Source organism: Mirounga angustirostris, unplaced genomic scaffold (assembly GCF_029215605.1).
Source record: "Mirounga angustirostris isolate CCGP_5_RB_7025 unplaced genomic scaffold, mMirAng1.0.hap1 SCAF_12, whole genome shotgun sequence".
NCBI classification, from domain to species: Eukaryota; Metazoa; Chordata; class Mammalia; order Carnivora; family Phocidae; genus Mirounga; species Mirounga angustirostris.
In genome coordinates, this window is record NW_026991720.1 from 62,748,433 (window position 1) to 62,776,267 (window position 27,835).

At 33.4% G+C, this 27,835-nt stretch overlaps 1 protein-coding gene across 17 annotated transcripts in view; it reads right to left on the reverse strand.

The window, feature by feature from the left end:
• Positions 1 to 27,835, reverse strand: part of PHF14 (PHD finger protein 14) — a 222,114-nt gene that overhangs the window by 110,683 nt on the left and 83,596 nt on the right. For 11 of the 17 annotated variants that reach the window (XR_010406513.1, XR_010406514.1, XM_064575208.1 and 8 more), the window contains exons 15-16: positions 17,548 to 17,598; positions 17,301 to 17,422 (exon numbers count right to left, since the gene is read on the reverse strand). Coding sequence is in view for 14 of the 17 variants with exons in the window: in XM_064575208.1 (XP_064431278.1) it covers positions 17,301 to 17,422; positions 17,548 to 17,598 (173 nt within the window). In the remaining 3 variants the exon portion in view is untranslated. Of the gene's footprint in view, positions 1 to 6,850; positions 15,394 to 15,439; positions 16,718 to 17,300; positions 17,423 to 17,547; positions 17,599 to 23,040; positions 23,288 to 27,835 lie in introns of those variants that run through there. The other 6 variants (XM_064575212.1, XM_064575214.1, XR_010406515.1 and 3 more) reach the window with 5 other exon arrangements.

The window sequence follows — 27,835 nt, forward strand, 5'->3', positions numbered from 1 at the left end:
TTGTGCTTGCTTCGGCAGCACATATACTAAAATTGGAAGTTACTTTCTCTTTCTTGTCATGTTTTCATAGATGCAAATAAGCTTTGTACTAATTTTATGTGGGACAACTTTATAACTTAAGTCCCACTAGAAATGTATCCTCTCAAAGTTAAAAAACATTGATCTTTTATTTTTTATTATTTTTTATTTTACAGTGAGAGTGTGAGCTGGGGTGAGGGGCAGAAGGGGAGGGAGAGAGAATCTCAAGCCGACTCCACACTAGTGCAGAGCCAAGGTGGAGCTGGACTAGACTGACCCTGAGTTCATGACCCCAGCAGAAACCAAGAGTCAGATGCTTAACCAACTGAACCACCCAGGCTCCAGGCAGGCACTGATGTTTTAGACCACTGAATCTATTCATACTTTGTTTCCTTGTATAAGCAGCTTGAGTAATATACATGCAAAGTGATAATAAAAAGAACACTTTCTGGGTTACATGTATAAATGAGACATAATGCATTTCCTAAACAAAGATTTCCTGATTTATTGACAGGCCATTTAGGATCAAGTGTTACTAAGATGAAAAAAGAATAGGAAGTGCACAATGGAGAGATTAACTTTAAAGAATAAACAAGCCATCCTTTTGCAGATATAACAGAACTAAATGATTTGTATATCACAGTTTATAGACAATGTAAAGGGGGAAAAGCGATGCTCCTAAAATATTTTTTTTTTAATTTATTTTGAAAAGAGACTTCTATAATAGAATTCAGGGCTTGGTCACCCTTCCCCTACATTTCTATCCCAGCTTTGGTTTCTTTTTTAATGAAAAAAAGGAGTCAGCAAAACAAAATGCCACCATTAAATCATTTTGCAACATTTTGTGTCAAAAATGTAATGGGAAATGCACACATCAAGGGAAAGGTTACTGTTCTTCCAGAACATCTTTTCACTTGGTTCATGGCTCATCCTTCTACATAACTGTGCAGGCAATACTGATGGTTTTCTCTCTCGGTTTAATGTGGCATTTGAAGGATTATGGCATTTTCAGGAAAGCACACTGCAGTGATTTTAGTGTTTATCTGGCTGAAAGTGATACACAGATTTAGAATAACTGTGCTGTTTATGTGCAATGGTGAAAGTCAGCTACCAAGTCATCTCATAATGTCATTCTTGATTGTGTATTTTCTTAATTATACCTGAGGCAGCCTAGATAGGGAGACCAGAATTAGAGGAAACTCCAAATGGGAGTTTGCTTTATTAAGGTATACATATTTAGCTTTAAATCCTATTAAGTGCACTATAGTGGGAAGAGTTAATTCAGAAATTGATAATCTTAAATCATTCCAGTTGAAGATAAGTATAGTTGCTCCTTGAAACTGTTTCACAAAAAGGATTAAAATGAATTAAGAACTTGAAAAAATCTTAATTAAAATGAAAAGAAACTATGTATCATATATGTAAAACAATTAGGAGATATAAAGGAAGAGTAAATATGAAACCTGCTATAAGTACTTACTTAGATAATGTCATTTTTATGTACAAATATACTTCAGCCTATTTAAAAGCTCAACCTATCTTTTGTTTTAGAGTATTAACAAAATATGTTTCAGATTAAAAAAAACATTTTCTACCATAAACCATTTCTCACAAACCTACATCTCAATTAGGAAAAAATGTAAGGTGGCTACCTTATTATTAACTCACATATTTTGGTAGGCTACGATCTATAAAATGTATAACCCAATCTAAAATTAAGAAAATATTATGGGCTAATGATACAATTAAAAACAGTACTGTTGGTGAAAGTTTTATGCTGTAAATTTTTCAGAATTCCATACACCTAAATATTTCTGAGTGTCTTCTTCATTGCTACACTATTATAAAATCAGAGAATGAAAATTAAAGGGGATTTTCAAATTGATTTAATATGCCACTCGTTTTATGAATAACTAGTTCCCAAAGAAGTTATCTTCATTCCTCATGGTGACACAGCCTCTTGCTGGCAAAGTCTTACCTAAAATTCCAACTTCTCAATTTTAGCTCTGTGCCTTCCCTACCATTCTTCCTGGCTGGTTACTTAAGTTTTCAAGCCTATTAAATTAAATATTAAATGCACTACCACTGCAAAAAAAAAAAAAAAAAAAAAAAAAAGATTTCTTCCTTTAATAAACAGAAAAATTATCATCCTCATTTTCCTTATTAACAGTGTTTCCATATATGTCAACAATATTAATTGGAATACTAAAGTTACACTAATGATGCATACTGTATCTAGAGAATGTGTGAACAAGATGAGGGAAAATGAAGTTTCATAGCTTCTCTTCTCTATCCTTAATCATAAAACAGAGTTGTAAAATCATTTCTGTTCAGATACCACGGTGTTAACTAAAATAACACATGCATGGCATACACACACACACACACACACAATTTTAATACCTGAGCAAGAGTTCTCTAGGGTTATATAATTCTGAGCTTATGTATTTCTTTTTTTTAATTTTTATTTTTTAAATTTTATTTATTTATTTATTTATTTTAAGATTTTATTTATTTATTTAACAGAGAGAGAGACAAGAGCACAAGCAGGGAGAGCTACAGAGGGAGAGGGAGAAGCAGGCTTCCCGCTGAGCAGGGAGCCCGATGCAGGGTTTGATCCCAGGACCCTGTGATCATGACCCGAGCCAAAGGCAGATGCTTAACAACTAAGCCACCCAGGCGCCTCTGAGATTTAAGTTTCATGAAATATGCTGATATAAGAATCAAATTCTCAATTAATGAACAAATTAACATTTCATGAAGATTCTAAAATTATGTCTTATTTGCTAAGCTTACTAAATTTCAAAGGACTGAAATCTCTATTATCTTGCATTGTTCCACTCATTTACATGACCCCCCTCCTCTCCAAACAAACAACCCTCAGATCACAATCAGGAGGCTGACTACAGGTGACATATATCTGTTCTACAAATGTAATTCACAAAATGCAAATATACTACGCTTGTGATGTTTTTCTTTCTTTCTTTTTTTTTTTGCACAACTAGTGGTTAATACAAATACACCTCTCTAAAATTTCACATCATTGTGCTGGCACATTCAGAAATTTCTTTAATCTACAATTAGGACAATGATGTATGTTGTTCTTAAGAGAGAGGGACTTCAGGCACCTGGGTGGCTCAGTTGGTTAAGCGACTGCCTTCGGCTCAGGTCATGATCCTGGAGTCCCGGGATCGAGTCCCGCCCGCATCGGGCTCCCTGCTCGGCAGGGAGTCTGCTTCTCCCTCTGGCCCTCCTCCCTCTCATGCTCTCTGTCGCTCATTCTCTCTGTCTCAAATAAATAAATAATAAAAAAAACTTAAAAAAAAAAAAAAAGAGAGAGGGACTTCAAAAGCATTTAGTAAATAGTATGGTAGGAGAATAAAGATTATAGCACTGAAGTCTCAGAGAATATCATGAAAACTATAAAATAAACACAACATCAGATCATCTTGAAAGGGCTGTTACCATTTAGCCTGCAACAAACACATTTATCAAAGGCACATTTTATCCAACCAGGGAGCTGAAATGTAAATTATACTGAGACTATATAGGCAGCACAGACTCTAGAGCCAAACTGCCTGAATCTGAGTATCAGCTCCACTAGTTTCCAAAGCTATGCAAGTTTGGGGAACTTACTCAGGTTCTCCACGGCTTAGTTTCCTCAATTCAATGGAGATAATAATACTCTTTAGCTCACAGGATAAGGATTAAGTGATTACATATATATGGTGCCTGGTACATATTATTTAAGTGTTTTATTACAGTTGTTGTTATTGTTTGCATAAAGAGAGCATTTACAATTCCCTAACAACTGAGCCAACCCCTATACTTGCATTTATCTCATTTAATCCTCCAACAACCTAAGGGGTAGGTATTGGTGATTATTGCTATTTTACAAATAAGGAAACTAAGCCACAGGAAAGATAAGGGCAGAGTTAATAATAACAGAAACAGGCGTCAAACCCAGCTGAATGGCTACAAATCCTCAAACTAATCATTTGTTACATAATACTGTCCCCCAAAATGTAGAAAAATACTGAAATTTAATAAAATTTAGGCTCTTCACATAAATCTAGCAGGCTTCTTTTTAAAATACCCAATGTTAAAAAAAATATCAAGTTGAAGAATAACTAAAATGGAATAATTTCTTCACATTTCAAGACTCATTTTAGTATATCTTTAATTAGAAGTTCCTTTGTTAAAAAAAAAATTCAATCACACTTGTTAAAAATGGTATAGTTCATTTAGGACCAGTAGATATTGGGACCACTGCAATGGGATTTTACAATGGAAGAGAAAGATGCAGCTCAACTCTAAGTACAGCATGGGCAAGTGGGAATTTATGGCCCAGGAAAAGGGTGGGAGTCAGTGGATGAAAAATCACTAAGAGGCAACATCAAAGATAAGGGGAGATTCTAGCTAAACCAACCAAACAGGATTGTTGCTGAAGCTAGCCCAGGTGATGAGACATCCCCTTGGGGAAGGTGGAGGATGAGGAACCTGATCAGGTATCTAGGATGATCAGATATCAAGGTGGGGGGGGGGGCTGATTGAATGAACTTACAATCCAACCTTACACCTAAAGGAGCTAGAAAAAGAACAAAAGAAGGCCAAACCAATAGAAGGAAGGAAATAATAAAGATTAGAGCAGAAATAAATGAAATAGAGACTAAAAAAAAAAAAAAAAAAAGTTTTAACAGATCAATGAAACCAGAAGCTGGTTCTTTGAAAAGATAACAAAATTGTAAATCTTTAGCCAGACTCATTTAAAAAAAAAAAAAAAAGACCAAGAGGGAAGACTCAAATAAATAAAATCAGAAATGAAAGAAAAGTAACAACCAACACCACAGAAATACAGGGGATTATAAGGGAATATTATAAAATATATGCCTACAAATTCAATAACCTAAAAAAATGGATAAATTCCAAAACTGAATCAGGAAGAAATAGAAAATTTGAACAGACTGATTTCTAGCAATGAAACTGAATAGGTAATAAAAAAAACTTCCAGCAAGCAAAAGTCCAGGACCAGATGGCTTCACAGGTGAATTCTAGCAAACATTAAAAGAAGAGGTAATACCTATTCTTCTCAAACTATTCCAAAAAAATAGAAGAGGAACGAAAGCTTCCAAATGCATTCTATGAGGCCAGCAATACCTTAATACCAAAACCAGATAAAGACAAAAACAAAAAAAGAAAACTACAGGTCAATATCTCTGATAAACATAGATATAAAAATCCTCAACAAAATATTACCAAACTGAATCTAACAGTACATGAAAAAAATCAATCACCAGGATAAAGTGGGATTTATCTCATGGATAAAAGGGTGGTTCAATTTTCACAAATCAATGTGATAACATCACATTAACAAGAGAAAGGATAAAAACCACATGATCATCTCAACAGATGCAGAAAAGGCATTTCAGAAGGTACATCCATTCTTGATAAAAGTTCTCAACAAAGTAGGCTTAGAGGGAACATACCTCAGCATAATAAAGGCCATAATATGAAAAACCCGCTAACATCATAATCAATGATGAAAAAGTGAGCTTTTCCTCTACGTGCAGGAACAAGAATGTCCACTCTTGCCACTTCTTCAACACAGTACTGGAAGTCCTAGCCACAGCAATCAAACAAGTAAAAGAAATAAAAGGCATCCAAATTGGTAAAGAAGTAAAACTTTCACTATTTGCAGAAGATCCTATATATAGAAAACCCTAAAGACTCCACCAAAAAACTACTAGAACTCATATATGATTTCAGTGAAGTCACAGGATACAAAATTAATATATCAGTTGCATTTCTTTACAATAATAATTATCAGTTGCATTTCTTTACACTAATAATGAACAGAAAGAGAAATTAAGAAAACAATCCCATTTACAATTGACCAAAAATAATAAAATACAGAAGAATAAACTTAACCAAGGAGGTGTACTCTGAAAACTATGAAACACTGATGAAAGAAACTGAAGACAACACAAATGAAAAGATATCTCATGCCCATGGATTAGAAGAACCAATACTGTTAAAAATGTCCATAAGCAATCTACAGATTTAATGCAATCACTATCAAAATACCAACATTTTTCACAGAACTAGAACAAACAATTCCTAAAATTTGTATGGAACCACGAAAGACCCCAAAGAGCCAAAGCAATCCTGAGAAGGAAAAACAAAGCTTGAGTATCACAATTCCAGAGTACAAGTTATATTACAAAGGTGTAGTAATCAAAACTGTACGGTACTGGCACAAAAGTGGATACATAGATCAATGGAACAACATAGAGAGTCTAGATATAAACCCAAGCATAAATGGTCAATTAAACTGCAAAAAGAGGTCATGATATACAGTGGAGAAAAGATAGCCTTTCAACAAAGGGTGCTGGGAAAATGCGACAACTACATGCAAGAAAACCAAAACCAAAAACAATGGACCATTTCCTTACACTATGCACAAAAATAAACTCAAAGTGGATTAAAGACCCAAATGGGACACCTAAAACCATGAATCTCCTAGAAGAAAACATAGGCAGTAATTTCTTTTACATCAGCCTTAGCAACGTTTTTCTAGATATGTCTCCTCAAGCAAGAGAAACAAAAGCAAAATTAAACCATTGAGACTACACCAAAATAAAAAGCTTTTATACAGTGAGGGAAACCATCAACAAAAGCGTAAGACAAACTACATGATAGGAGAAAATATTTGCAAATGATATATCTGATAAGGGGTTAATATCTAAAATATATAAAGAACTTATACAACTTAACACCAAAGAACCAAATAATCTCATTAAAAAATGGGAAGAGGACCATTTTTCCAAAGAAGACATACTAATGGCCAACAGACACATGAAAAGATGCTCAACATCACACACCATCAGGGAAATGCAAATCAAAACAATGAAATATCACTTCACACCAGTCAAAACAGCTAAAATAAAAAAGATAAGAAATAGTAAGTGCTGGCAAGCACTTCTGGAGAAAAAGGAACCCTCATGCACTGTTGGTGGGAATGCAAATTGGTGCAGACACTGCTGAAAACAGTACGGAAGTTCCACAAAAAATTAAAAACCGAATTACCTTATGATCCAGTAATTCCACTGCTGGGTACTCACCCAGATAAAACAAAAACACTAATTTGATAAGATATATGCACCCCTACGTGTACTACAGCATTATTAACAATAGACAAGATATGGAAGCAAGCCAAGTAAATAAATATCTATCAACAGATAAATGGGTATAGTGTGTGTGTGTGTGTGTGCATGAATATAAATGAATGAATATGAATATTACTCAGCCATAAAAAGGAATGAGATCTTGCCATTTTCAATAATATGGATGGACCTACCATCCATGGACCTACCATGGGTATTGTGCTAAGTGAAATAAGTCAGAGAAAGACAAATACCATATGATTTCACTCATACTTGGAATTTAAACAAATACAGATGATAAGACAGAGAAAGAAAAAACAAAAAAGCAGACTCTTAAATATAGATAACAAAATGGTGGTTGCCAGAGGGGGAGTGGGTGGGGGGATAAGTGGAATAGATATAAAGGATTAACAGTACACTTACCATGATGAACACTGAGTAATTTATAAAATTGTTAAATCATTAAATTGCACACCTGAAACTAATATAAAAACACTATACGTTAATTATACTTCAGTAAAAAAAATAAATTAAAAAAAAAGTGGGGCACCTAGATGGCTCAGTCAGGATCCAGCCCCCATATCAAGCTCTGCACTCAGCGGGGAGTCAGCTTCTCCCTCTCCCCTTGCCCCTCCTCCAGCTTGTGTGTTCTCACTCTCTCTCCCTCTCTCAAATAAATACGTTAAAAAAAAGAGAGAGAGAATACTGTTTAAGATTTTAATGCTCCTCCAAATTCATCCACGTTTTCAACAAAAAGCTAATCATAATCCCAGTAAGCTGTTTTGGTCCTTAAAAAAACTGTAGTTAAATATACATAACATTATCCCTTTAACCATTTTTAAGTGCACAGTTCTAAGGCATTGAGTAGATTTATATATTTTTTGAGAGGTGGGGGGAAAAGGAGGGGCAGAGGGAGAGGGAGAGAATCTTAAGCAGGCTCCATGCCCAGAGTAGAGCCCCATGCTCATCTCACAACCCTGAGATCATGACATGAGCCAAACTCGAGTTGGACACTTGACTAAGCCACCCGGGCGCCATGGTATTAAGTACATTTATACTGCTGTGCAACCATCATCATCATCCATCTCCACTTTTCATTTTCCCCAACTGAAACTGTACCCTTTAAACAGCATAAGGTCTTCAAGGTTCATCCACATTTCATCATGGGTCAGAACTTCCTTACTTTTTAAGGCTGAATAATATTCCATTGTATGTATATTCCCTATTTTTTTAATCCATTCATCCATAAATGGATACTTGGGTTGCTTCCACCTTTTGGCTATTGCCTCTAATGCTGCTATGAATACAGATGTACAGTGTCTTAAGTCCCTGCCTTCAATTCTTTTGGACATATACCTAGAACTGGAACTGCTAGATCATATGGCAATTCTGTTTTTAATATTTTGAGGAATTGCTATACTGTTTTCCTTATAGTGCATGTCATCAACAGTGCACAAGGGACCCAATCTCATCAAATCATCACCAGCACTTGCTAATTTGTTAGTTTTTAAATAGCCATTCTAATGGTTTGAAGTGGTATCTTGTGGTTATCATTTGAATTTCTCTAATGAGTGATGTTGATGAACTTTTCATGTGTTTGTTGGTTGCTGTATATCTTTGTTGGAGAAATGTCTATTCCAGTCCTTTGCTAATTTTTAATCATGTTTTTTGTTTTGTTGATGAGTTGCAGTTCTTTATGCATTCCCAATTATTAATTCCTTATCAGATATATGATTTGCAAATATTTTCTCCTATTTTGGGGGCTGCCTTTTCACTGTTGATACTGTCCTTTGATACACAAAAGTTTAATTTTGAATAAAATCCAACTTATCTATTTTTGTGGTTGTTGTTGCTGCCTGTGCCTTTTATGGTATTATATACAGGTTTCTTTTTTTTTTTTTTTTAATGAAAATGGACAAGTGTTTCTGACATATGTATTAAATGCAAAAGAACTACAAGCACAAAAAAATGCACTATAAGGCTTCAGTAATCAAGGCAATTGGTACTGGCACAGGAATAAATACATAGCTTAATGAAACAGAATACAGTTTTAAAAGGACCCACATTTATTTTTTTTTTTAAGATTTTATTTATTTGAGAGAGAGAGAACGAGCAGTGGGGAGGGGCAGAGGGAGAGGGAGAGAGAAGCAGACTCCCTGCTGAGCAGGAAGCCTGATGTGGGGCTCCATCCCAGGACCCAGAGATCATGACTTGAGCTGATGGCAGATGCTTATCGACTGAGCCACCGAAGCGCCCAAAAAGGGCCCACATTTAAAAAGCCAACTGATTTTTTTAAAAATTTTCATTGTTATGTTAATCACCATACATTACATCATTAGTTTTTGATGTAGTGATCCATGATTCACTGTTTGTGCGTAACACCCAGTGCTCCATGCAGAACGCGCCCTCTTTAATACCCATCACCAGGCTAACCCATCCTCCCACCCCGCTCCCCTCTAGAACCCTCAGTTTGTTTTTCAGAGTCCATCATCTCTCATGGGCCAACTGATTTTTAACAGGGACACCAAAACAACTTAATGTAGAAAGCCAAGCATTCTCAATAGATGGTGCTGGAAAACTGGAAACCCACGTGAGTTAATAAATAAATCTTCCTTAACTCTACCTGAGATCACAAACAAAAAGTAATTTCAAATGGATCACATATCTCAATATGAAAGTTAAAGTTATAAAGCTTCTAGAAGAAAATGAAGGTGACAATCTTTGTAACCTGGACCTAGGCAAAGGATTCTTAGATAGGAAACAAAAGCAATAATCATAAAAGAAAAAGGTGCTTAATTGGACTTCAGCAAAATTAGTAGCTTCTGCTCTTTAAACGATACCATTAAAGACATGAATAGGCAAGCCATGAATAAGGAGAATATGTTTAAAAACATTTATTTATGAAAGGACTTACATCCAAAATATATTAAAAACTCCTACAACTCAATACTAAACATATAACCCAATCTTTAAAAAAAAAAAAAATGGGCAAAAGAATTAGTTCTCAAAGACATGCAAATAGCCAGAGAGTGCATGAAAATGTACTCAACATCCCTGTATATGATATTATATATATATATATATATATATATAACAGAGTAATGTAAATTAAAATCACAGTGGGATACCCTCACATACCCATTAAAACAGCTGATATCAAATAAAAACTAAACATATCATTTACATGAAATTCTACAAGAGGCAAAACTAACATAAGGTTGAAAAGAATAGCAAAATGAGTGCCTTTGAGAAGACTGATTGCGGAAGGGCACAGCTTCTTGGAATTGATGAAAATGTCCCGGATCTTATTAGAAATGGGAGTTTCATGAGTGCATACTTTTCTGGAAAACTATCAATTTATTCACCTAACATTTATGCATTTCATTGTATGTAAGTTATTACCACCCTCCAAACACACATAAACAACACTAGTGAACTTAGCAGATTTAATTGTTGTAGTTGTTTGGGTTGGCAATTCTGAAACTACTTCCTGTATATTCTAAACTGAAGCAAACAGAGAACTACTGGGCATGATATTTTTAAATAAATTTTAATAAATGGAAACAGTATTTCCATGAAACTGTTTAAGCTTGTTTCATCATTTCATTATTATGTTAGAATTTACAATTTTAGGGACACTGAATTGTTGTTTGTCTATGTAGTTGACATAGTCTAGATTTTAAAACACTGAAACAAAACATGTATGATTGAGTTTCTATTTAGAGATAGCCATTTTTTTACTTTTAATTTTCTGTTATCTGCATCCAAATAACTAACATTGTATTTCATCAAAACCATCTACTTTTAAGACAAGGATAATGTATTTTAAAACTTTTTTTCCTACTTATCTTTAATAACAAGGGAAAGAAAAACATCTTTGTAAATCAGACTGATTTCTTTATACATTCCAGCATTATTCATATATTAAATTAAATATTGTCATTCTTAGTTTTATGCCTAGTGTTAAGCTTATCCAATTAAGTAGCTTTTTAAAAGTTAATACAATTAAACCAAGTTTTCAAGAATAAATTAAGCTTTCAAAACTAAAGATGACCTCATAAAGTAGTATCTTTTTTAAAGACATCAAAAGGTTAAAAATCAACTGTGTGTTAAACAAAATGGAAATTTATTCTCAAAACAGGGACATAATTAATTATGTTAAACACCCCAGAATACAGCAGAAATAGGTGTTCTTAATTTTACTGAATTTTAATTTTGCTTAAGTATTAGATGATGTTATTATTCACTAATCATACCAGAATTTCCATGAAAAGCAACTGTTTCTATAATTGTTACTAAAATTATATATAAAAATTTAAAAGGACAGTTAAAAATCTAAGCAGATAAAATTTCAAAGAGGTCATAATTATGTTCCTTTGTTTACATTTTCAAATAATTCCTAAGGCTTCATCAGTTTGGATTTAGAATCCCAGACATTTCTTCCCTTTTGATGTGAACCCTATTAAAGGAGTTAAGCAGCATATTTCTTCAGGCTATGAGTTACAGGAAGTCCATACGTCTTCTGAGAAATCTTGATAGGTTGCTCTACTTTGTTTTTTATATTAAATCTAACATAAAAACTAGTAAGATTTAATATCTTGGCAATGATTCCTTAATGCAACTTCCTACAAAGTGTGTAAGCCACTAACCACCATGATTGGCAGGGGAGGGGGGTGAGGGTTCAGTAACTTGGAGCGAGAATGTAAAGCTGTACGAGGTTACGTGAAACAGACTATGGCCTTCAAGATGGTTATACTTTCAAGAGAGAAAAGCCAAGTTAAACATGTACCAGAAAGAGTAGCAGCCAAACTTGAAGAAAGATATATCACAAAGCTATAAGCGTGACATGAGGATACATTTTACCACACATATCTGAAAGAAATAATTAAAATTCAAGCTTTGGAAGTAGTAGTCCTTTAGAATAAAGTAATTTTATAGTACTAACTACCCACTGACTCAGGAATACAAGACAAAACAAAATAAAACAAAAACCTAAAACCTATCCTTGAAATTGCTGGTAGAGACAAAGAATAAAAACAGAAGTTTGTCCAGAAATGTCTTTGTACAGGGAATGTCTGTTTTTCATACATTGAAAGTTATCAGAAGACATAAATAATTTTAAAACTTGTAGTTGTTTCCAGGTTTTAATTTATAATTATCCAAATAATACAAACACCATCACTTACAATCATGATATTCCTATATGAGTATACGAATTTTATCAAGAATGATTATTATGTGATAAACTGCACAAGAAACAGTAAATTAACATGTGTGTAATCAAAATAACTCATTCTATTTGTTGTAAAAAAGATACCAATTGCAATTTTAACTGCTTTAAAAAAAGTAACGCTAGGTTTCATTTAAAAAAAATTTTTTTTAAAGATTTATTTATTTTAGAGAGAGTGCACATGTGGGGGATTGGGGGCAAGGAGCAGAAGGAGAGGGAGAGAGAAACTCAAGCGGACTCTATGCTGAGCATGGAGCCAGACATGACACAGGGCTCAATCCCACAAACCATGAGATCAGGACCTAAGCCAAAACCAAGAGTCAGATGATCAACCACTGGGGCGCCCCTCACTTTTTAAAGAAATTTAAAACAATCCATTTTTAGTGATCTGATGTTCTATGAGTATAGTAACAAGTTATAACTAATCTTAGCTTTACTATCTAGTCTAATAAAATCTCTGCAAGAAAACAACCGTTCAACTATGACACAGGTAATCTAATAAGCCTCCACACGTTGGAACAAAATGGGTAATTAAAAAAAAAAAACAAAAACCTGAGTAATCAAAGAGACTAATATCTGAAATAAAAATCTGATAAATATGAATTTTTGCTGGTGGTCCTAACAGCTTATGATACAATCAAATTTAGTTAAGAGGGAAGCACTCGGAAGCCAGATGTTTAAAATGTGAAATAAATAAAAGTGCCAATAATATTGTTAAGAGAACAAACAGACATCCTAATCTTATAACCAAAGTGATTCAGTATCTATATAATTTGCCATATACTCAAATAAGGAGGAGAATACAGTAAGCATTTAATAGTGTGGACTTAGCTATAAAAGTAAAATAGCTTCATAGATCATTTCCTACACTCAATGCTTCTGAGTAAAGGACACAATACAAAATAAAATTAAAGATACTATTTAAGGAGACCGATGGGATTCTAGGGTTTTTTTTTAGTTTTAGGAAAACTTTTTTCTCTCTCCTATCTCCCATTAAGTAATAAAATGTGTCACACTGAGTTTACACAGTTAAGCTAAAATTTGAGGTCTAAAAGTTTGGTCTTATTCCTAATCTGATAGCTTGATAAAGACTTAGAAGAAAGGCACAGCGACATCTAAAAATTTATCTTTTGCAAATCAAATATGATCAAGGAGAGAGATCACTTCATTTGTTTGTTACATTGATGTATCAACTAACTAATCTCAAGATCTGTAGTTCCTATTTCTTTACCTTTTACACAGAAAAAATTCATCCCCTATTTTTTAGTGACATAAAAGCAATTTTCCTTTATTAAGCCTTCTAAACAGGGCGCCTGGGTGGCTCAGTTGCTTAAGCCTTCTAAACATCTTCATCAAATACTTATATTTAATGACCAATTTGTTCTAGGAATAAATTATAACAGTAAAAGGTTTTTTTTTATTAATTCAGCAAAGAATGATCAGTCATTACTTATACGAAGTAGTCATTCATTTACCAAGCATTTACTGAGTATTAATTGTTCCAGGAACTGTGGAAACAAAAACCAGTAATATATCACTACATGGCCATATCTACCTCAAACAAAGAACATCCATCACAAAGAGATAAATACCTAAAAAGACTTCAAAATAGAGTTTCAATTTGGCCTTTAGCATTAAGAAATATGCATTTTTAATTGGAGATTTCCCACATAATTTTTAATTAAATTTCAAAAGCAGATGCAAAATGGAAGGACTATTTTTTAAAAATTTGTAAGATACTGTAAACCATCTTTCTATTTAGGACCTTGATTCCTGTCAGATTTCCCATGTCTAGTGGAAATCGTTGAGTCTAATCATTTTAGAGAACATGTTTCAACAAATTCAACAAAAACAGGGCATGCACATTCTCTGAAAGGCAAAAATAAGCGTGTATTATTACTAAAACATGTTTACCAATTGGAATCCTTACTTTGGAGCCCACATACATGCATCCTTTGTATGACTAAATAATACCACTACCCTACTATTTTACATGGAAAAATATCTATCACTCAGTAGTTACTCATTTAAGTCCCTAATGGAACAGAGTGTAATTTTGGTCATGTACAATAAAGAGAAAAACTGAGACACAGAAATGCTAAATTACTTGCCGAAGACCTGAGAAAAACTTAGAGGCAAACCAAAAATGACAGCTGGAACCCAGTATCACAGTTAACGTATTAAAGGAAGTCAATTTCCCAATGATATTAAAAAACTACACGTGTAAATTCACATATACACATATACAGATAACTGAAAAAGCCAGGAAAATAACTAGGAAGGATTTTTTTATATAGCCTGAATTACATAGAGAAGTGTGGTTTCAAAATCAAAGCTACTGAACAGCAGGTTCTAGTGGGTCACACACATTAGTTCAAAGGAACTTGAGAAAATATAGTATATTCAGTAAAATACTAAATTACCACCGAAGAAGTTTATAAGAGAACCTAACAGACATACATAATAAGTATAATGTATCTCTGACTAAGCACTGAAATATATCTTTAGGAAAAATAAAGTCTACTTTAAAATGTCTTAAAATTAAAGTTAAAAAATAGCATGTGTACATAGTATTTAAAATGCAACTTAATCATGAAAGTGTAGACTTTGGGGGGGTGATTTGCAAACAATAATGGTGCCAATTACAAAATAAAAGAGATGTTAGAGGAAATGGCCAATATTAACTTATGAGACTGCCTTTTTAAACACATGAAATTCTACATAAAAAAAAAAATTCTTCTTTAACCCAAGAGCAATAGTGCTTAAACTGAATATGTATTTTTTTACAGAAGAATCACATTATAACCATAAAACATTTTATGGCATTGCTTTATATCCAACTTATTTTATCCTCAAAAACATTAATATATATTTATAAAACATTTAATTCCCTCTTCATTACCTCTTTAAAACCTTTGCAGAAAATCTGTGATGTTGTCTTCTTAAGGCAAAACCAAGGAAGACTTTGTATATTCATCATTTCTAGAGTAACAAAAATATCTTTACCTTCTGGAAGACTTTCCACAAAATCCCAGACACTGGCACGTTATAATAATGCAATTAGGAATGGAAATTTTATAACAGAAATTAATTAAATAAATGATAGGAAAGGCTAATACTACTTTAAAAATCTCATCAAGAATCGAAGAAAGATTGTACCTACTTTTTTTTAATGACAAAATAATGATGTGTTGGAGATGCTCTTGTTATAGTTTTAAAATAAAAATTGAACTTATGTCCAAGGTTCTTTGAAATATATGACCAAGCAAATAAAATAAATAAATAGAAACCGGGTAAAAATGTATAGGTCCTACACCAAAACTGTCACGAATCAGCTTCCTATCTTGAAAAAATAAGTAAGAGGATTGATATTTACATAGTTTCAAATAATTAAAGAGAAAATAACCAGTTCTCTAAGTTTTTAACTACTGTTTCAAATTGATCATGTCCCATGATGCAACCCTCAGCCCCAAGGGGATTTCCTTTAGATTGAATTTTTGTTTATTATATAAGACTGTTTTATGGGGTTTTTTCTTTTATTTATTTTTATTGTTTTATGTATTCCATCATGTTATGCTTATGGTTGGGATTTTTTTTTTTTTTTTTTACATAAAGAAAATTGTACTGTGGTCAGAATTATTCATGTGTATCTTCTGATACAGGAACTACTCTATCCTAAATTTAAATGAGTTTCATCTCCAGGAGAGCTCTCATGACATTCTATATGTATTACTTCAGAGAACACTGACCAAACATGATAGACCTTCTTAACTTTGTGGAAGCACTTTGTATTTCTTCACTGGAATTTTTATTTTCTCCTTATTTTCTTTAATGATAGTATAAAAAACTCATAAAATTTAAAACTGCACGCCTTTATTTGATGAATTAAAACAAATAGAAATTAGTTTTTAATGACAAATAAATGACATCATTTTGGAAGCAAATATTTAACATCATTTAACAGTGCTAATATACCTTTTAACAACTCACTCTTTTTGAAACATTTAATTTCTGTGCCCTCAGTTAATTTCACGGCTTTATCAAAAGACAATTTTTGAAAGAAATCAGAAATGGTTTCCTTAACATACTAAAAGACTATGTGTCACTGTCCTTTGAAAGAATGATACTACTTTTAAATTAGATCTCCTTTTGCTGCTCACCCACTTCACCCATTCTCCATCTCACCCAGGGCTTTGAATAATTTCTTCATCTCAGCAAAAGAGGCAAAGGCTAAAATTAGCAGTCTCTGGACCCTCAGGAATAGCCACTGTGCAACATCAGCTGAGATTCCTGATTAGCATTATGTCTGATAAAAAAAAAAAAAAAAGTACCAAAGCAAAACAAAGAAACAAAGAAGAAAACAAAACAAAAAAACAAAATCTATCTAGGCCATCTTTTCACCTTTCTTTATTTCATGAGAGAAGCATTTAACACATTCGTTTTGATAAATGGTAAGGAAGTGCTAATGAAGCTCTTGTCATTAAAAAAGAATCCTTCTTATCATTATTACTAATAAACTTCAACTTTTATAATATGTAACAAGTTAGTAACTGTATTGTTTTATGAAATAAAATAATAATCTTCGCACAAAGATCAAATTATTTTTGTGGCCTCTACATACAGAGCATTACCAACTGCTCTTGTCAAGAGAAAATTGTTTCTTGTGTTCAAAATCCAGATTATCACTCTTAATTACACCTACAGCCAGAGAATAACCATGTGTGGCAGGTTAATAAGTGGATGAAATCTGTTTCTGAACTATTTCCACTAAATAAGATTTTAAGAAAGGTCCTATACTGTGATTTTTTTCCCCCATTATATCTGTGATGAGAAAATGATGAAGATGGAACCTTAATCCCCTAAAGACAAAGTCTCAGCATGCAATTTACCTGACAAGATTTTCATTGTCTCCAGTTCCCTTGCAAGTTGCACATTCAGTTCGCAAATCTTCAGCCTTAGGCTTCTTTTGTAACGCAGACTGCCTTTGCCTTCTCTCTCTAGGAATTCTTTCCTGCCATACAAAGGAAAAAAACCAAAACATAAAACAAAATCAGGATATGAGGAAAAAAGAAGTAATTTAAACAAGAAAGTTTCTCCAAGTTTAGACTGTGTAAAAAATGCTTAACTTATTCCAACCTCATGTTTTTCTTCCTCAGGAATGAAGCTTCGCTTTCGTCCTCTGGTTCTCTAAGAAAAAAAAAAATTCCACAAAAATATCTAATGTGTAATTAATAATAAAAATAAATATTCTCTGTTTAATGTTACTGCTTAACTTAAGCACTTGGAAAATTAGTATTTCTAATTAATACTGTATTGCTCTAGTGCACTATGTTACAATTTATGTCACAAGAGATAAAAACATGACAAATTAAATGCACTTTATAAGCGCTTTACTTTTAAATTACACAACTGCCCGATAGGAAAAGTAAGTTCTTCAAAATCAGCTGGAATGACTTCTCAACACTTCACACATGTCACACAATTATGATTTATCCAAAGCATTTAAACTTTCATAACTTATATGACTTCTATAGCCAAAATGCTAAACCTGGACTCATACTACTTCTAGTACTCCTGTGTGTGTGTGTGTAGAGTATATACATGTTTGTATAACATAACCAATTTTTAACTTCCATCAAAAAGTGGGAGTAAAAGATCTCAGATGTCCCCAAATCCTAAATGAAATAAAACTAAAACTCGGGTTCCACGCTGGGCATGGAACTGACTTAAAAAAAAAAAAAGAAAGAAAGAAGAAAAAAAACCAAAAAAACAAAACCTAACTAAAACATGGTATAAATGACTTATTTTACACTATTTAGTTGAAATTTTACATCCTATATATCAGAACACATTTATCATTAAAATGATGACATCTAAATGTTAAAAGTAATAAAAATACAATAGTATTTGCATACAATATGTTCAAAATCTCCACCCACATTGCATAGCCTCTGTAGATTTATAATCCGTGTGTGCAGACCATAGTTCTTTAGAGACTGAAAGAGAAAGGAGGCACCATTCCCACAAATTCTTTTGTCTGACTGCTAAGATCAAGGAACATTCCCAAACAATCCTAAACAGAATTGATGTCCAATACAAGTACCCTGATGTTTTCCTAAATTTCTGTCATTTCAACTCTTAATAATATTGACTCCCTTGTTATTTAATACCATGGCTAATTGCATACTGTTTAATCTGCCCAAAGATAACCAACAGTTGACTAAATTAGTCATTCAAAAGAAGTAATTTTAGGGGCGCCTGGGTGGCTCAGTTGGTTAAGCGACTGCCTTCGGCTCAGGTCATGATCCTGGAGTCCCTGGATCGAGTCCCGCATCGGGCTCCCTGCTGGGCGGGGAGTCTGCTTCTCCCTCTGACCCTCCCCCCTCTCATGTGCTTGCTGTCTCTCATTCTCTCTCTCTCAAATAAATAAATAAAATCTTAAAAAAAAAAAAAAAAGAAGTAATTTTATAAACTATGTCTTCATTTACATTTGTATTGCTAATCAGTATGTTCTAATTACATTATGGAATAAGTTGGAATAAGTAAGACTATATCCAGGAAACGGCTTTAAATGCAGGCCCTACATATGGCTATTCTTACTTCTAAAAAACAACACTGAGCCTTGCTCTTCAAAATATCAATCATAGCTCATAAGCACTGGCATGCCCTGGGAGTTTGTCGGAAACATCGAAGCTCATGCTCACTTCACCGTACTGAATTAGAATCTGCCTTTTAACAAGATCTGCAAGTAAATTATACACACATTAAAGTCTGAGAACATCAGTGTAGAAGAGTCCTTAATACTGACAACACTTATCCAAGTTCTACCTAAAACCTTTAGGCTAGCTCTTTACATATTCATCTTTCCTCTCTGTGACATTCCTGTCCTTTATGCTTCAACTTCTGTCCTCCGACACAATTCATCATAAAACTGGTAAGAACCATGCCATATTCATCATTCTATACCCAATTAATCTTTTTTTTTTTTTTAAAGATTTTATTTATTTATTTGAGAGAGAGAGAATGAGAGACAGAGAGCATGAGAGGGAAGAGGGCAGAGGGAGAAGCAGACCCCCTGCTGAGCAGGGAGCCTGATGTGGGACTCGATCCCGGGACTCCAGGATCATGACCTGAGTCAAAGGCAGTCGCTTAACCAACTGAGCCACCCAGGCACCCTATACCCAATTAATCTTAATACAGTATGTATTACATAAAAGCTCAATAAATTTGTTTTAATAAAATAGTAAGTGGTTAGATTAAAACTCATAAATAATTACACTAGAGAATGCAAATGATAAAAGAGTCGACAAAATGGATAAATTACTGTTCCCTTTGCCAGTAATCTATTTTTCAATTTGCATAATTTATGCATAAGGGCATTTCAGTCAGGTGATCCAAATAACTGATATCAAAGGGAAAATATTCAGGGCATCTGGCTGGCTCAGTTGGAAGAGCATGTGACTCTTGATCTTGGGGTCATTAGTTCGCCCCCATGTTGGGTGCAGAAGTTACTTAAATAAAACTTTATAGAAAAAGGGGGGGAATATTGAAATGACTCATTTCAGTTCTATAAACATCTAAGAATGCTCAAAAGGCCTCACACATTTTCATATTTCTCTTCATTCAACGCATCTTTAGGTAATGAAGTAGGAATTCAGTTTACTACTTTATTTAGTAATAAACTACTATTACTAGTTGGGTGGTTTTTTTTTTTACAGAAGTCAACTACTACTAGTTTTTTTAAATTATCTAACCATTGAATTTTTGAAGTACATATATTAATTTTTGAACTACTTTATCTAGTAGCAAAGTACTATTAATTTTTGAATCATCTAATCATTGAATTAATTTTTGAAATAGATGTGAATGCTCTAAGTTCATGTTCTCAATTCTTTTGAAGATATACAATAATTTACCATTTCTTTATTGGGGGAGGAGGGAGAAGGAGAGAGGGAGAGAGGAGGGACAGAGGGAGAGAGAGAATCTTAATCTTAAGTAGGCACCATGCCCAGCAAGGAGCCTGACGCGGGGCTCAATCTCACAACCCTGAGATCATGACCTGAGCTGAAATCAAGAGTCAGATGCTTAACTGACTGAGCCACTCAGGCACCCCAATAATCTACCATTTCTTATTAATACTTTAAACCTTTAAACCTCTGGTATGATTCCATCAATTCGAAGTTTCTAATATCTATACCGAAATTAGTATCATACAGCATAATGCCAATAAGTGACAATGACAGTTACATTTCTCTATAAATTTCTTCTATGTATGTCTTATTAAAGTGCTATTTTTAAAGTGAATATATTTATAATTATCTAAAACAGTCATTTTCAATTAAGTACATTTATTATCAAATGATAATCACTGATGTATTCCTGTGGTAATTTTAAATGACTAAACAATTTCCAGCCAGAAAAACAGAAGTGTTAAAAGCAATATGAAATTATAGCATCTTGGAGTTCTGAAAAAGCAGTCCAATGAAGTGACCTAATTATCACACAGCTGGTAACTGACAGAAGTAAACTGCAAACCCAGGTATCTCAACTCTGAATTCAGTGATTTTTCTTCCCTGCCAAATCCAAGGTTAATAGTATAATGCAAGTAGAGATGAGTAAAATTATTACGAGAAAGCAAATCTCTTATTCTGACTTGAATACTTAAATAAACTCTAACACTGTGATGCCTAAAGGAAGAATTCTTCTATTCTGAAACAAGTAGAGACTTTTACCCAATGAAGAGGAGACCTCAATACCTTAAATTGACACTATATTCTACCCAGTTTGGTATTTTATACAGTACAGTGACTAACATGATCCATTACCAAAGTAAATTACAGCAAGCATCTTCTTTGGCATTTACCATACCAGTAATATTTCCAAAGGAAAAAAAAAAAAAAAGGAAAGAAAAGAAAAAAAGAGGATTTAATCCAAACACAACTTTTCATAAATACCAAGTCCTCCAACCAGGAAAATACTGACAGTTCTGGGTTTTCTTTCCTTTTTTTTTTTTCTTCCTAGTTTTAATAACGTGGCAGCAACTGTAAGTATGAGACTTCATGACTGCCTATAATCGCAATAGACAAGATATCTTAAACACGGTGTCCCTGAAAGAATTCGAAAATGTTAAGAAGAATTAAAAGAAGGAAGAAATTATGCAAAAAGGAGTAACAAAAACGTTTGGCTCATCCAACAAAATTCAATTATCCAAAAGCTTGCCCCATCTTAGATATATAGAAGTATTCATAACTGGGTGGTCATTTCATGATATACATGAGGCTGACACTATTTTAGAAGCAAAAAAATAAAGCAGCAGGGTAAAAATAGCATGTGGAAAAGGAAGAATTTTATTTATCAAGTATATGTTTTAGAACTTAACACAAATGTATTACCTCTAAGTTCCAAATGACTGAGGGTTCAATTGCAAATTGTGCTTTCTTTTGTAATTATTAAGGTATTAAGAGTGAATGAAAATTTGAAACTCGCTCCAAAACTTGACATGTTTCTATTTTTTTTCTGTGTTATTTTGTAAGAATTTTATTCGCCTAAGGAACAAGAACAATCTGTGCTGCATAGATCACCTGGCTCTTTATCTGCCTATGGTACATTTTCTTGAAAACAGAAGGTGATAAAATATCCACAAAGACAGTAGCATGGTATTACAGACAATGTATATAAGTTAAAAAGGAATAAAGTATTTTAGCTATCATCACTTTAATAGTTTATTCATCTGAAACAAATAATTAAATGTTTCAATAACTTTACTCTTTTGGACTAGAAAACCTGTAACAAATTTTAATTAATTCTTTAGCGCTGGGGTTATTTTAATTTATGATGAAGTTAGATGCATGATGATTTTCTCAAGGTTGGACGGATTCATTTGACAAATGAACTAAATTTAAAACTAAAAAACAGTGCCTCAACATCTTTGATATCACTAAGATGGCTTTCACATATTCATTGTGTACTGTTTTCCCTAAATTTAAAATGGATTTTTTTTATGACAGTTAATAAATAAGCTGTATGTGGTTACAAGAAACATAAGGAATGCCTCCCAATGTAATTTCTATACAAAAAGACAAATGTTTCTTCATGAACAAAATTCCAAATTCAATGTTAATTAGGACAATTAGGTCAAACCTTGAAAACCTCTGTCAAGCTAAAATTCAGATTTATGCCGAGGAATAAATGCCAACAGCTGTGTGGCAGTTACACAAAAATCCTTCAACATATTTTTAATTTTTCAACATAAGTTTATATAATATAAAATTCCTTAAAAAAAACAAGTATATGTTTTCCAATTATAAAACAATATATTGAACACAGTCATATATTAAAACTCATAAAATATTTAAAATAAAATGTACATATAAACAATCTGAATAAAGCACCATCTGTTTTTATTGGCTACTGGCATATAACAGATGGAATGGTGATCACCAAAAGTGATAGTATAAATTAAATTGACAAGAAAGGAAAACAAACAGGGTTAGGAAAATATGTTGAAGAATAAAATAATGACCAATTTTTCTTAACACTCTAAATTAAAATAACCACAAACCTAAAAGTAGAAAACAAATTATACATTTTATAAATTAATAAACATTCCTATAAAACCCTTCTCAAGAATAATGGTATATTCAAAATAAGTAAAATCCTGAAGCTTTGCCTATTATTTGTTCTCCTTATTCCACACTTGAGGAAGTAAATAAAAACGACAGATTTCCAAGGGGCAAAAAGCACAGCAGGAGCCTTTAGGCTCTGAATAGTAGTATTTGAGCTAAGGATACCCATAGTAGATCTCTTCCAAGTGAGCCAAAGTGAGTTAAATATAGTCCAGTTCACCACAAAAATTGCAAGGGTTTCTTCTAAGGATCTATAACAAACAGAGGTTACATAATCTGTTTAGTACCTCAGAGGTCACCTTGAGTCTAATAAGAGACTCAATAACTCTGATATCTAAAGCCTCCATATATAACCCTTTCTTCCCAGAACTGCAATAATTTATTTTTAAAAAGTATAAAGATAACAAGTAAGTTAAGAAACAATGCACATTAACCATTAGTCATTTCAATAGGGCTGAGTCCAAACATTTCTGTTTCCACTAAACTAGCATCAAAACTTATACATACATACACATACACACACACAAAACATATTCTAGTTTCTTGAAGTCTTAGGACTTAGGTTCTAACTTTGTTAAATAGGCCTCTGTTTTGCATGTGTAAAATTAGTTTAAAAACAAATGTAATGGAAGTAACATCTAGGATATTTGATTCTCTCTCAAATGAAGAAAGCCACTTGGAACAGGCTATTGACTTAATACTGTTAAGTCAGATGAAAAACAGTTTAACTGTGTGTTTAAGCCTTTTTTCAAATGATCTATAACAACAGGTGCATCCTGAAAGACAATATTGTTTTAGCCAAAGCTAGTAAAAGCTATTTTGACTTTTTATTGCATTATTTTCCAAAAAAAACGGAGATCTATAAAACAAAATAAAATGTATGAGATAGGAAAAAAGATGTACAACTTCAAAGAGAGTAGATGATGATGCATGTGTGTAAAGGACTATGAGAAGACAGGTCCCAATAAGTCCTTTGGCACTTGTATAAAAGATGAAGTCACTAGATAACATAAAGTGTAAAGAAAACGAAAAGAAAATCTGAAAGCTTTCAAGTTACATTAAAGTCATTAGAAAATATGCCAAAAAGTACAAACATCAATTTTAAAGTAACTTCAAAAGGGACACAGGTAAGCTAATTTATATTTTCTTCAAAAGTAATTACCTTGCATAAAAGCAAGTGAAAAGCTTCCACAGAAAAAATAATGCAGAGAAAATGTCTAAATAACAAGGTACTTACACAAAAGTATCCCGGGCTGCCTTTGAGTAATTCTATAGTTTCGTCAATGAAATATGATTAATATATTAGGAGAAAAGGACCAATTCCCTTCCTAACAATAAGGAGCTAGGAAAAAAGACTCTTCCAAAGTACACTAGCTTCAGATGTATAGCCATGGTGAAAGATGGAAAGAACTGAAATACTAAGTACCTGCTGTGAACCAAACCCTGTAGAAAGTAAAAGAAATATAGTAAACAGGACAGTTCCTATCCACATGGGAGTTCATGTCCATGAGTCTACAGATACCAAACAAATAATTACATGAATAATTATTTATAAATATGGTATATTGCAACTAATGTGAAGCATAAAAATAAAATCATATAATACTCATATCTTTCAAAATCTAAACTACAGTCAAATTGTTCTTAAATTTAGGAGTAAGTCATTTTTAATACCATTAATAAGGATATAAAACTCAACATTCACCTTAAAGATGGGTATAGAGAAAATGCCTAACAAGAAAAAATTCTCAAAAAACACACTTAAATGGCAACTCTCAGGCAGAAATGGAAAAAAAAAAAAATCAGAATGGCAATAGGATGAAAGAATCAAGGATGGTAGCAAAAGCATTACTAAAATGACTAAATACAGGATCTAAGTAACATACTGGAATTTTAAGTGAAGGCAAGAGGTATGTGGGTAACTATGCTGCTCGATAATTGTGACAATAAAATGGCTATTAGACTAGGAATGTAAAGAAGGATCCATGACATACTGAGGTCAAAGGAATTGGAGTTTAGTCATGGTTATTTCACATACATCTTAAAATTAAAATTAAGTATTTGTTCATATAATCCTTTCTCTTTACCCAATTTTGGAAAACCCTTCACAAAATATCCCTCATAGTCATATAGCTTCAACTATTCCAAAGAACGAGGCAGCATGTTCCATAGTTAAGACAATTCTAATGGTTGGTCCCAGTTTTACTGTCTGAACTCAACCTAGCATTCAGGTAACAAGTATTTAAAAATAAACAGCCAGGTCTCTATTATGTAAAGGGTCTCTGTCCATTTATTAAGCTAACAACTACAAAAAAATTAATTCCAATTGTGATAAGGGCAGCAAAAGAAAATAGTGCTATGGCAATAATCTTTTTTTTTTTTAAGATTTTATTTATTTGAGAGGGAGGGAGGGGGAGAGAGAGAGAGGGAGAGGACGTGCGCGAACACACACATGAGCAGGGGGAGGGAGAAGGAGACTCCCCACTGAGCAGGGAGCCCTAGGCAGGGCTCGATCCCAGGACCCTGGGATCATGACTTGAGCCGAAGGCAGACGCCTAACAAACTGAGCTACCCAGGCACCCCAGCAATAATCTTTCAATTATTCCCCAGAGCATCTTTCTGGAATTTCATCATATTATCACATTAGGTTTATCTTGCTTAGTTCATACAAACTAAAATTAGGGATGAGGGCCATAATAATAGAGGATTACTTAAAGCTTTACAACAGATGTGTAATCTCGGTCATTTTTCATTTAAGAGTCCAACTTTTTGAAACATCATTTTAGCACTGTTACATGGCACAGATAAAAGAGAGGGAAAAGGGGCTGCATCATTTTTTTTCTTTTTTAAATATAATCAGTGTCATTAGCCAGCGAAGAAATACAAATCAGTCAAAATGAGATACAACTTTACGCCCACTAGGATTATTATATCAGAAGGACAGACAATAATAAATGTTGGTGAGTATGTAGAAAAACTTGGGTCCTCATACACCACTGCTGGTAGGTATAGAAAATTATATGTCCAGTTTAAAAACCAGTCTGGCAGTTTCTCAAATGCTAAAATGAGAGTTACTATAAGACCCAGCAATTCCATTCCTAGGTATACAACCAAGGTAAGTGAAAAACTCACGTTCACACAAAAGCTTGTACATGAATATTCACAGCAGCATGATTTTAACAGCCAAAAGGTAAAAAAGAAAAAACAGAAACAAACCCACAAATGTCCATCAAGTGACAGATGAATGGATGAATTTAAAAATCTGGTATAGCCATAAAATGGAGTATTATACAAAAATCAAAAGAAATGAAGTACTGACAGTGTGCCTGGGTGGCTCAGTCGTTAAGCATATGACTTCGGCTCAGGTCATGATCCCAGGGTCCTGGGATCGAGCCCCACATCGGGTTCCCTGCTCGGCAGGAAGCCTGCTTCTCCCTCTCCCACTACCCCTGCTTGTGTTCCTGCTCTCGCTATCTCTCTCTGTCAAATAAATAAATAAAATCTTAAAAAAAAAAAGAAAAAGAAATGAAGTACTGATACATGCCATAACCTGAATAAATCCTGAAAATAATTATGCTAGGTGAAAAAAATCCAGTCATAAAATACTATGTATTATTCCATTTTAAAAAAGATTTTACTTATTTGAGAGAGAAAGAGAACATGCACACACAGAGGGAGAGGGAGAAGCAGACTCCTCGCTGAGTGGAGAGCCCAATGTGGGGCTAGATACCAGGACCCCGAGCTGAAGGCAGACAACTTAACCGACTGGGCCACCCAGGCATCCCTATATTATTCCATGTATATGGAATGTCCAAAATAGGCAAATATACAGTGACAGAAAGTAAATTAGTAGTTGCCAAGGCCTGAGGTTGGGAGAGTGGTGAATGGTGTCACTGCTAATGGGTATAGGGATTTTGGCAGGTATTTGAGGCGGGGCACGGCAATAAAAATGTTCTAAAATTGGTAATGGCTGTACAACTCTATGAATTGACTAAAACCCACTAAATTACACAACTTTAAATGAGTGAATTGCATGGTATGTGAATTGTATCTCAATAAAGCTGTTATAAAAAAAATCATTCATAAGTTGATCAAGTTAATTTTAATTGTAACAAACTTTAAAGAATAATGAACCAATTCTCCATTACCACATAAATGATTAATTTTTACATTTAACTTACACCTAAATAAAACTAAAATGCATTTCAAAATTATTTCAACATCCATCAGTATTGAAAAAACGTATTAAGCGCTATAAAATTCACCTACTGACTCTACATCATTTAATGATATAAAACATTTGAGTATGAATAAACTACTGTACTACTGGAACTTTCCAAAAATATGAAGGAATGTGTCATTCGTTTCCAACATACATGGCTTCAAGTAAAAAATATATAGTATTATAAATCATTGTCCCATTTTAATTTTAAATGTGAAAAGAAATGTACATGTTACTCTATATTAGTTTCTATTACTGCTATAACAAATTATCATAAACTCAGTGGCTTAAAACAAAACAAATGCACTCTTACAGTTCTGACATGGGTGCCACTGGGTTAAAATTAAGGTGCTGACAGGGCTGCCATTTCTTTCACAGGGCTCTAAGGGGAGAATCAGTTTACTTGCCTTTTCTATCTCCTAGAGGGTGCCAACATTCCTTTCTCATGGCCCCCTTCTTCCATCTTCCAAGGAAGCAATGCTGCATCATCTTTCTAACCCCTTGTCTGTAGTCACATCTCCCTCTTATTTACAACCTCTTCTTTTTAATGAGTCATTTTTTTTTAAGATTTTATTTA